Raw genomic sequence first — 11121 nt, 5'->3', positions numbered from 1 at the left:
CCTTCCTCTGAAAGTTTTCCACCCAAGTGCTAACCAGAGCTGATCCTACATAGCTTCCAAGATTAGTCAGGCTCCGGTGTCTTTAAGGTATTCAGGTCCAAAGGCTGTCTTCAAGTCTCCGTTTCTGGCCTGGAAACCTCAGGAAACCTTGGATGATCCTGAAATGGCAACCCTATTTAACCTCCCATGGTTGCCCACCCCTTGTCTAGCAGCCTGGCCATTCATAAGGCAGCGACAAGCCTTCATTCCAGAGTCCTCATGCCATTCATAACTGTGTATCAAAGGCATCATGAACTACAAATCCCCTCACTATGAGCAAGCAGCATCTCTCCACTGATTCTGACTCAGTGGCCCCATCTTTGAAGAAATGGACAGGCCAGCATTTTCCTTCATTGAACCAGAATTTGCAGAAGACCCAAGGATGGCCAATGTGGACTTGATCGCCTTTCAGACACCTTTTGTTTTCCAAGGAAAAGAAGGATGGAAATGGCCACTTCTAAGTTATAATTAATATTATATCACCAGGACTAGATTCCTCTACTGTTCAGTATTGGTGATCCACAGACAATTGGGAAGCTGCTGGGAAACTAAAGCAAAAACAGTGTTTTCGGATGCTGAATAGGAACAGATATCTTGTTCTTTTGAGGATGGGATATTTAACTGCACACGGATCAACCAAGGCCATGAAAGAAACAAGGCATAGTGTGAGTTAACTCACTCATAGGTGTCTCTGGTTAACAAAATTAGCATGTTATATTATAATTTAGGGGTGAAAGCTATGAGGCCCTTTTTGGGAAGACTTGCATTTTCACAAGGGTTGTTCAGACTCCTTTGGAAAAATGTCAGTTGTAAATCGGACGCTTTATGGAGAAACGCAAAAGCATGGAAAGTTGGATGGCTATTAAGTCAATAAAGGTAACAGGGCTAGATGTGAGTTTACTTGCTCTTACTTATCAGAGATATGTGAAAGTTAGGAATGCCAAAGATAAAGCCCCCATGCCTTCAATGGTTGTGTTTGTTGTTGTTGTGTGCCTTCAAGTTGTTTCCGACTTATGAGACAAACCTATCTGAGGCTGAGAGAGTGTGACTTGCCCAAGATAACTCAATAGGTTTCCACTGCCAAGCAGGGATTCGAATTCTGGTCTCCAAAGTCCTAATCAAGTGTTGTTACCTGCGTCTTCACAACCATTAAAGGCACAGGAGCCCTCTGCAGTTTTTACTCTGGCAACCTTGCAAAAAGTCAAGGAAACAGACCAAACCATTCATTCAGCACACCTCTCTCTTCTTCTTTTTGTTTTTCCACAACCGTTTTTATTAAAGTGTAAATCCAGGCAAAATTAAAGAACCGGGCGCCTCGACCCCAACGCTTTGGGAGCGGAGTTGCAGCCGGGCCGGAGGTGGAGGGCAGGAAGGCCCCAGCGTCCTACGAAAAGGTTGTGTGAGTGTGTTTGGGCGTGAAGGGGACTCAGGTTGGATGGTCCTATCCACCCTCGAAGCGGCGCCTGTGTCCCAGGGAAAGAGGAGGGTTGCTTCCAGGTTGGCGTCTGGCAAATTTTGAAACCCAAAGGGAAGGGAAGGAAAGGCAGATGTGGGGGAAATGAGGGGCAGAGCATGAAGTCAGGAGGGAGCTGTCAGAAGTTTTTTCAGGGGGCAGGTTGGATGGCAAAGTTCTTGGGTTTGGGCCGAGGAAGCAATAGGGTGGGCAAGAGCCCTTTCTGGATGGCTACTAAACTGGAGAGCTGCCCCACAGGGGCTGCATTGCTCATTCCCTCATTGCCAACAGCTTCTCAAGTGCAACGTAGGGTTGCCAGATTGGCAGCTGGAAGGGGTGCCTGTCCCTTGACTTGTGTCAAAAAGGGAATTAATCTCACATATCCCCCAAATGTCCCGATTTGGTAGGGACAGTCCCAAGAAATACCAAGAGCGATCAATAGCATTACATTTCAATACCACCTTAATAGTGAACTCTCTAAGTGGTTTACAATCTGGAAGCCAATTGCCCCCAACAAGCTGAGCACTCATTAAATCCTCCATCATTCCACTTTTAAAGTATCCTGGTTTCTCTCCTCTTCCTGCTTTCCCTTTTTCATCCTTGGCTTACTTCAGCTCCTGCAAAAGGCAGAAGCAACAGGGAAAGGAGACAAAGGGGCAGATCCTTGCCAGCAGGCTGAGGAAACAGCAAATTGCTGCAACCTTTCCTAGCTTGCCTGCTCTTCTTTGCCAATGTTTCTTGGCCACACTTGCTTCCTGGTTTTTAATCTGTGAAGTGTTGGAGCACATGGCTTCAGCAAGCATTGCATTTGACCTGGTTGCAGGACCAGCAACGCTTGGACAGCCCCTCTTTTGCCCAACAAAAGGGACAGGAGACCTTTCCAGTTTGGATTCTGGCAACCCCAGGTAGAGCAGAACATGCTGGAGAAGGAGAGAGGGATAAAAGGGGGATGGTCGAGATGGCCAAGGGGTTCTCCATGTTGCCCTCTTGGATGTCACGGCCTCCTCCGTCCTGTTTCCTCAGGCGTCTGGGTCCAAGGTGGACAGCATGCAAGCGGACCGTTGGTACAGGGAAGACGGTGGAAGGGGGAGGGTAGTATCCTTGGGCCCTGTTTCTGAATAGAAAGGATTTCTTTTGAGGGTGGTGAAGGAAGGAAGGAAGGAGAAATGTGTGTGTGTGCATTGGTACAGGATGGGGGAAAGGATGGCATTCATTCTGCTTTCGCTTTGGCTGTTGGCAGCTTAGCCAGCATCCTATGAAAGGAAAGAAAAATAAAGGGGAAGAAATCAGTGGGAACATTGTTTTTTTTAAAACAATTAACAATCTTGCTGCGATCCATGACTGCACAACCTCAGATGATTTTCCCCTTTAGAAGAGTGCAACTTCCAACTGTCCCAATTTGTCATGGAAAACCAGACTACACAGTAATAGCACTTTGGTTCCAGTTTAACTGCCATGGCACCATTCAACAGAACCCTGAGATGTGTGATTTTATGAAGTATTCAGACTTCTCTGCTGGAGGGTTTTAGTGCCTCAAGAAACTACAAATCCCAGAATGTCTATAGGATGGAGTTATGGCAGTTATATTTGTGTCCTGCAAAGTGTTCAAGATCTCTCTCAAAGACAAAGACCTTTTCAACATTCCCCCAGTGTGCCACTAGATGGCGCTGTGCTCCCAGGGTCTGGATGCATGGAACTCGTTTCTTTTGGGTTCAGTTCCTAATTTTTCTTTCCAGGGAAGGAAATCATAAGGTTTTCTGTATGGTTTAAATCTGTCTTGGTTTTAATAATCTGCAAGCCTCCTGAGTCTCAATATTGGGGAAAAGGTGGGATATAAATGAATCACAACAACACCCACATACTGTTTTTTAAAAGCATTTTCCTCCTCTCCTTGATACCTTTGGGATCCCTTCCAACTCTATCGCTGCATCTACACTGTAGAAATAATGCAGTTTGACACCACTTTAATTTCTGCCACTCCATCATATGGAAGCACTAGGATTCAGGATTTCACAAGGTCTTTAGCCCTCTCTACCCAAGAATGCTGGCACTTCACAAAATTACAAATCCCAGGATCCAGTAGCATGGAGACATGGCAGTTAAAGCGGTCTCCAACTCCATTCTTTCTACAGGGCAGACGGACCCTATAATTCTTTTCTGGGGGAAGAATCTAGGAAGGGTATTTATGCAGGAGGAAAAAGGGACGTGTGTGCGTTACTATGACTTACTTTGCTCTGAGGTTACTCAACTGATTCCTCACCAGCCCTACGTACTGGTCAATCTGTGCCTGGAAAAAAAGAAGGGAAGGATGGGAAAACAGGAAAAGAAAAGGTTTATTGAGCCTAGATTTTGAGGTGAGTTTTGGGAGCCGGATCAGGAGACAGCCACAACATTGCAGCTATGTGTCCAGTCCAGGATCTGAGCCCGGTTCCCTGCATCCCCAGGGCTTCAGACTTTGAAGAAATTAACCTTCCCATCCTTGCAAAGACCTTCCCCAAAAACCAACAGCCTCCATTCTAGGTCAAGAAACTCACCTGATGTTGCCTGTACAGCAGAGGGAAGGTAAATGCACTTATCACACCTGGGGAAAGAAGAAGACAAAAATATAATAATAATAATAATAATAATAATAATAATAATTCCAAGTCTTGTTTGCTTGCTTGCTTAGATATGTATTTGTCCCACACTCTTGGCCCAGAAAACCCCATGATAGGTTTGCCTTAGGGTCACCGTAAGTTGGAAATGACTTGAAGGCACACAACAATGACGCAACATGTGTTATTTTAATGAATTAATCAGGCTGGTCCTGGCAGAAAGTCAATTTTCCTGCAAAGATGAAAAACGTCCTCCTGCCCAGCAATTCCCCCCATCTATCTCAGTGGGATGCTTAACCTTCCCATCCTTGCATCCTGAGGAGCGCATGGTGTGGGAATCTATGCTTAAGCATCATATCTGACCCTTTGAGCCAAAAATACTGGCCATTGCTCTGTGCCAGAGCCACCCAGGAATCTCCCAGGATGCTCTGCTCCATCAAGACCTTTCCATCCTTACCCCCCAATGCCTTACCCAGTATAAGCAAGGTCAGCCCATTGAAAACAGCTCCCACGTAGGTGAGGATGTAGAAGAAGAAAGCGAACTGGGGAAACAGAGACAGGAAGAAGAACGGTGTAAGAAAGCCTTGCTTTGGTCAGTGTGTTAGATTAGATTTAGTAAGTTTGGAAACCCCAACAACACTGAAAGATGGCCAGCTCATCTCTGCTTCACATCCCTCCGGTGAAGGAGGACCCACTACCAGCTCTGGAGACAATCTGTTCCAATGTAGAGGGGGAAAGTTCTTCTGGTTCACGATAGCAAAACAGAACCTCCATGTCCAGGAGCAATTGACCTTAAGCCTTGGGACCTGGAGCAAACCTCTCACCTTAATGGACTCCACCATGTCGTCCACCAGGAAGAGACGCTGGAGGGACTTGGTGCCCGACGTGACGTAGAAGACGACTCGCTCCGTCAGGCGCTCCAGCTGCTCTTTCGACAGCCCAATGTCAGCATCCAGCTGAGCCCTGGCAATTTTGGGGCAGGGAGAAAAGAAATGGCAGCTCAGTGTGACCCAAAAAATCTCTTCAACTATGGAGTCTCATATGGGGAGCATCCCTGTCAACTGGTGCCATGGAAGAATCTCTTGCACACTTGTGTTTATAGAGACTGGGAAATGGGGGAGCAAAATAAGAAGGCAGATTTGGGGTGCCCTCAGAAGACCAGACACTGGATATGGTCCATTTGACTCCTATGGGAAGCTTCTTGCAGCTGAGTGAGCACTTCCCAGTAGTGGATCCAAATGAATCCAGGGGAAGCCGGCAGATCTGAATCCTTTATTCTCCTTTATTGGGAGAAAGGTGGGATATGTAAATGAACAAAATAAGAATAAATCAATAATAAAATAGGTGGCCCTATATCTCTGCAGATTCTGCATCCACAGATGCAACCATCCACAGCTTGAAAATATCCCCAAAATAAATACATTCTCAAAAGGAGACCTAAATCTTGCCATTTTCTGTACTTCCATTGTACTATGCCATTGTATGCAATGGGACTTGAGCATCCGTGGATTTTGGCATCCATGGGGGGTCCTGGAAGCAAACCCCAGCAGATACCAACTATAATCATCATCATCCAGTTAAGAACCAGTATAGTTTAAAACAATACACCACTTCTAGCCCTTTTTGTTCAAAGTCTTCCATTCTAAACGCTGTTGGAATACAAAAGGCTTTGTCTGCTAACAGAAAGGGAGCATCATAGGGAGGGATATCCAAAGCCTAGAGCAGTGGTTCCCAAGTTTTGGTCCTTGAGATGTTTTGGACTTCAGCTCCCAGAATTCCTGCCTATTGTCCAAGCTGGCTGAGGCTTCTGGGAGTTGAAGTCCAAAAACCTGGAAGACTAAAGTGTGGAAATCACTGGCCTCGGGGAAGCCACTGAAAAGGCCCTGTCTCATGCCCTCACCAACTGCACCATGAAGGTGGTGGCACTAGAAGAAGGGCTTCTCCTGTGGATGCCAGGATCCAGGCAGGCTCAATGTATGGGGCCATGGGTTTGCCTTGTGGATTCTCTCCCTCTTCCTCCTTGCCCCCCACAGCCCAGAGATCCTCCAAGGCTTACTCACTGGAAAGGGTTGTTGCCTTCTCCGCGGTGAATGGCCTGGAGCGCTTTGCTGTAAACCCTGAGAGAGATGGTGATAGTGAGGGCGGCGAGGGAGACGTAGGAGGCCACGCTGATGATGCTGAAGTGAAGCAGGCAGAGCAGGGCCACCATCAGGATGGTGAAGACGCATGCCGACTTGCGGGTGTCCCGCCAGTACACCAAATCCGCCACTGCAGAAACACACGCACACATGTGTATATATGATAGCGACAACAGCAATGTTACACTCCTTTGCAAAGTTAGAAACGGTCACCTCTCAGGTTGCATGGCCTCTACGTTTAGGAGAAACAGACTAAGGTGAGGAAAGGAAGGCCAGACAAAATAGCTTTCCCAAGCTCTAGCAAAATCTCAGATGTGTGTTGTGAGACAATCCATCCTTTCAAGTCAAAGGCTGAAACCTTACAACCTCCAAAGAGATATTCCTGTTCCACATCAAAGAGATGAACTCTAAAAAGCTGAACTGAAGAAGCCTCAGGATCAGTTCCATCCTTGTACCCTCCAACTGTCCCAGTTTTGCAGGCAAACTCCTGATCAATCCTCTGCCACCCACTTTTTCAGCTACTATTACAATGCCCCAGTTTCTTTCTCCTCCTCTCCCTTTCCCCCTTCATCCTCAGCTTTCTTCAAGTGCTGAAAATTGATTTCAATGGCAAAAGTAGTTTGCACTCAGTTAACAGTCATAAGGACAGAAAGGGGTAGAATTTGCAAAAGAAAACTGCTGCAGCCTCTCTTAGCCTGTCTTTTCGTCCACGTTAATAACCTTTGCCATCTTGGCCTCACTTGGATATTGCTTGGCTATCCGTGCCATGGTTTCCACCTATGAAACATAGAGAGGTTTGTATCCTTCTGTGATGGTAGGGAACATGCTTGGCCATGGCCACCCGAGGGATACTCCCTTTCTGCTCTTTGAAACCTTGTTCCCATCCTCTGGGTGCTGCTGCATCATCAGGCTGGCCCCTGTCCAGATGTCTCCAACCGTCTGTGGGTCCCGTGACCCAAAAAGGCACCAAGGCCAAGACCTCCAGCCTGTCCTGGTCACTTGCTGCGCAATAGGGTTACCTCTGGTCAGCTTGGACCACAGTTCCAAGAAATCTCTCCAGCCAGGAGCAGTGTATTCCTGGTCCTATTTCCCCACCCAACTCCAAGAAAGAATTTTTCCAAGATCTGACAAAACATTGGATGTTTGTTAAGAGAGAGCGACTCAAAACCAGCACCATTGGTTCCTAGCCCATAATGAGTTTCCAGGGAAGAAAGAAGCATTGTAGACAATGGGTACAAATAGGGGGTTCTGGGTACATCTGCATTGAAGAAATCATGCACTTTGACACTGCTTTAACTGCCTTGGTTCCATGAATTCTGGGATGTGTAGTTTGGTAACATATTTAGCCTTCTCTGTCAGACAGTTCTGGTGCCACAACAAACTACAAATCCTGGGATTCCATAGCATGGAGCCATGGCAGTTAAAGCAGTATTGAACTGCATTAATTTTGCAGTGCAGATGCAGCCTCTCTGTGTTGAAAGAGAAACACACATTTCTTGAGGGTGGGTGAAAAGACTCGATTTGTAATGCCAAAAAGCAACCAAGCTAGTAGAGCCATAGTCCAAAAAAGGAACTTTTCCCAAGCATAGTTGGTCATCCTGAGAGACACAAAACGCCCAGCATTCCAGAAGCACAAAACAACTCTTCTCTTCCATCATCCCAATTGCATTCCTCCCATCTACTACATTGTTCCTAAGGTTATGGAATCAAAGAGTTGGAAGGCACCCCAAGGGCCATCTGTCTACCATACCCAGCACAGAAATCCACTGCTTTTGAGGGGCTTTGGTTCCAACAATCATGGAAGTACCTGCTCAACCTATATCTGCACTTTTGCTTTTATTTTATGGGGGAAACACACTGCTCATGCTCAGAGGCGGTCCTGATTTACTTTCCGTAGTCTAAAGCATAGGTCACAAATGCTGAGAGATATCACCAAGGCCTGAGATATCATCCACAGCGCAGTGTCAGACACAGAACCAAAGTTAGGCACTCCAACATGCACCCTTTATAGATTACAGACTCATAGGGTTAGAAGGGACCCCAATGGCCAACCCTCCACCATGCAAGAATCCACAGCAAACACACTTTTGAGAAATGTCCTTCCACCTTCAGTTTAAAGATCTCCAAAGGAGAGTCCACCACCCGCCAAGGGAATAATGACGCTGGCTTTCTTCTTGCACCAAGTGAATATATGATTGTTAAAAAAACCTTATGATTTTCATAGAATCATAGAGTTGGAAGAGACCCTAAATGTCACAGTCCAACCCCATTCTTCTGCCATGCAAGAACTCACAATCAAAGCATCCCCGACGGATGGCCATCCAGCTTCTGTTTAAAAACCTCCAAAGAAGGAGACTCCAATGCCCTCCAAGGGGACATGTTCCACTGTCAAATAGCTCTTACTGTCAGGAAGTTCTTCCTAATGTTGAGCTGGAATCTCTTTTCCTCTAGTTTGAATCCAATGCTCCTTTGTGTCCTATTCTCTGGAGCAGCAGGAAACAGGTTTCCTCCATCCTCAATGTGACGCCCCTTCAAATACTTAAATAGGGTTATCATGTCTCTGCTTAACCTTCTCTTCTCCAGGTTAAACATCCCCAGCTCCCTAGATGTCTCCCCAAAGGGCATGGTTTCCAGACCTTTCACCATTTTGGTCACCTTCCTTTGGACGCTCTCCAGCTTCTCAACGTCCTTTTTGAATTGCAGTGCCCAGAACTGGACAGAATATTAGTCCAGGGGAGGCCTGACCAAAGCAGAACTGAGTGGCACTATGACTTCCCTCGATCTAGATACTATTCTTCCATTGATGCAGCCTTTGTCCCAATCTGTCCTGGCTTCAGCTGCTGTGTCTTCTCACTGGCCTTTTGCCCACCCCACTCTCTCCTGCTCCAACCTCCGAAGAGCATCCCATGCCCTTCTAAAGGAATAAACTGGAATCCCTTCCCTGGGCTGATGCATCTTGCTGCTGCTGCTGCTGCTTTCCATGCATTTCACAGATGGGCCCCAGCCGCTGTGGAGTGGAAATAAGGGGGAGGATGGAAAACAGAGAAGCCAGGGCACCCAAAGCCCAGTGCAGCTGTCAGATGCCTGCCTTCCCTTCCCCCTCCGCAGCCCCGGCTGGTAACTGACAGGCCCAGATGCCAAGCGGGTGGCTCAGCTAATCCATGGAGGCACGAAAGAATCAGGCCGGGTGGGGGGCCAGAAGAATCAGCCATAGCCACAGTTTTTTAGGGGGGGGGGAGGAGTGGACATATTCTCATTCATCCGACAACACCCGCACTGTGCCCCCAAACCTGTTGGCTGCCTCCTCAACCACATTATGCCACCCTGCAAAGATGGCACCCACTCTCACATTCATACACAGCTCTATGTTGCCCATTTCAACCTCTTAGGTACCCCTTTGCCCCATCCAGGATCCTTTCCCCAGTCCCAAAACTTCTCCCATAAAATTCCTCCTCTTTCCATTGGTCACATTCCACCTTTCACCCAGCTCTGCCCATTTGGGATATTTTTAAAAGCAATTTTTTTGGTGATGGTGGTAGAAGAGAAGATGGTGTCCTACCTGTATTAGCCATGGCAACCTGCCTTGTGTTTGCAGCTCCAGGTGCTCCTTGTAGGGACCTCACCGGCGCATTCATGGGTGCCTGGCTGGCTTGGCTGGCTGGAGGAGGGATGCCCAGTCATGGGAGGGGGGCTAAGGAGAAATGGGAGCCTATTTATAGCTGACGAATCCCAGCTGCCTTCTCACATCACCGGATCCCCTGTCTTGCCTCCTTCTGGTGCTTGGGAGACGTGGCTTTGGCAGGCCATGGGGGCCTTCGGAGGGGGAAGGAGGGTGGCACACCTTTGTGGCCTCCCTCTTTGCAGTTGTGCAGCACATGGACAGGGGCTCTGGACTGCAGCCCCCCAAATCCCCCGCTCAGCATAGGAGAGGGACCTGAGTGCAGAACTTGGAAAGATGGCTTTTGGAGACTGTAACTCCAAGAATCTCCTGGAAAGTATAAGAGAGGGACCCTTGTACCAGAATTTATAAGAATGGCTTTGGGGGATTGCAGCTCCCATAAGAGAGGGACCTGGGTACAGAACTTGTAAGAATGGCTTTGGCGGGTTGCAATGTCCAGAATTGCCCAGCCAGCAAAAGAGAGAGACCTGAGTGCAGAACTTGGAGAGATGGTTTTTGGGGACTGTAACTCCCAGAATCCCCCCAGCCAGCATAAAAGAGGAACCTTGTAAAATTGGCTTTTGGGGGTTGAACTAACAGAATCGCCCAGCCAGCCTCATTTCAGCTGCTCAAAAAGAGGCCCATTCACACTCCACAGTCATAACACTATGATTCCAGTTCAACGGCTAGCATTTTACAAAGGTTCTTGGAATCTGTAGTTTCGGGAGAGGCATCTGGAACTCTCCACCCAGGAGCCCAGTTTAATACCACCCTAAATTGCAAAGCCCATGAATCCACAGGTTGCAGTTAATGTGGAATCGCTGTGCTATGATGGTGCAGTGTGGAAGGAAGGTCCCACGTTTACACTGGGGAGGAGTCTGGGCGCCTTCCTCAGCCCCTGACAAGAGCTGGGGAGAGATAGCAGTGGGATAGGGCTTCCTTCAGAACCAGGGAGAGGTCCAGGAAATCTTCACACCAGAGACCTTCTCAGCTCCAGTTTTGCTGCCCTCAGCATAGCAGCTATTTATACCTGCTGACTTGACTCGGCTACAATTCTGCTCCTGGAGCATTGCCAGCGGCCATGAGTGCAAGGAGGAGGATGTTTCCTAGGTGCCGGCCGAATCAGACCCATGCAATGAAACTGAATAGGGAGGAGAATGTCAGAAGTAACTTTAAGCTGGGTCACACTTCTTCCAGTCCAAGGATATATCTGGACTATACAATTATAGTGCATGGATA

The 11121-nt window shown here is 47.6% G+C and overlaps 1 protein-coding gene across 1 annotated transcript; it reads right to left on the bottom strand.

The window, feature by feature from the left end:
* Positions 1 to 1288: 1288 nt before the first annotated feature.
* LOC121915196 (reticulon-2-like) lies at positions 1289 to 9936 on the bottom strand. The gene is made up of 7 exons (XM_042439183.1): positions 9784 to 9936; positions 6147 to 6354; positions 4911 to 5049; positions 4559 to 4628; positions 4027 to 4073; positions 3721 to 3779; positions 1289 to 2745 (listed from the first exon to the last, which is right to left on the bottom strand). The coding sequence occupies exons 1-7, from the start codon at positions 9857 to 9859 to the stop codon at positions 2703 to 2705; spliced, it is 642 nt and encodes a 213-aa protein (XP_042295117.1). The 5' UTR covers positions 9860 to 9936; the 3' UTR covers positions 1289 to 2702.
* Between the last annotated feature and the right edge of the window lie 1185 nt (positions 9937 to 11121).

Source organism: Sceloporus undulatus, chromosome 9 (assembly GCF_019175285.1).
Source record: "Sceloporus undulatus isolate JIND9_A2432 ecotype Alabama chromosome 9, SceUnd_v1.1, whole genome shotgun sequence".
Classification (NCBI taxonomy): domain Eukaryota; kingdom Metazoa; phylum Chordata; class Lepidosauria; order Squamata; family Phrynosomatidae; genus Sceloporus; species Sceloporus undulatus.
The sequence above is the reverse complement of the archived record's forward strand: the minus strand, read 5'-3'. Positions and strand labels throughout refer to the sequence as shown.

What these genes read in the sequence shown, in the direction of transcription:
- LOC121915196 (XM_042439183.1), bottom strand. Translation starts at nt 9,859, where the DNA reads ATGAATGCGCCGGTGAGGTCCCTACAAGGAGCACCTGGAGCTGCAAAC. An exon ending in GGTTGCCATGGCTAATACAG is followed by an intron (nt 6,355 to 9,783) that starts GTAGGACACCAT and finishes GTGTTTCTGCAG; the next exon opens with TGGCGGATTTGGTGTACTGG. An exon ending in TGCTGTACAGGCAACATCAG is followed by an intron (nt 3,780 to 4,026) that starts GTGAGTTTCTTG and finishes CTTTTTTTCCAG; the next exon opens with GCACAGATTGACCAGTACGT.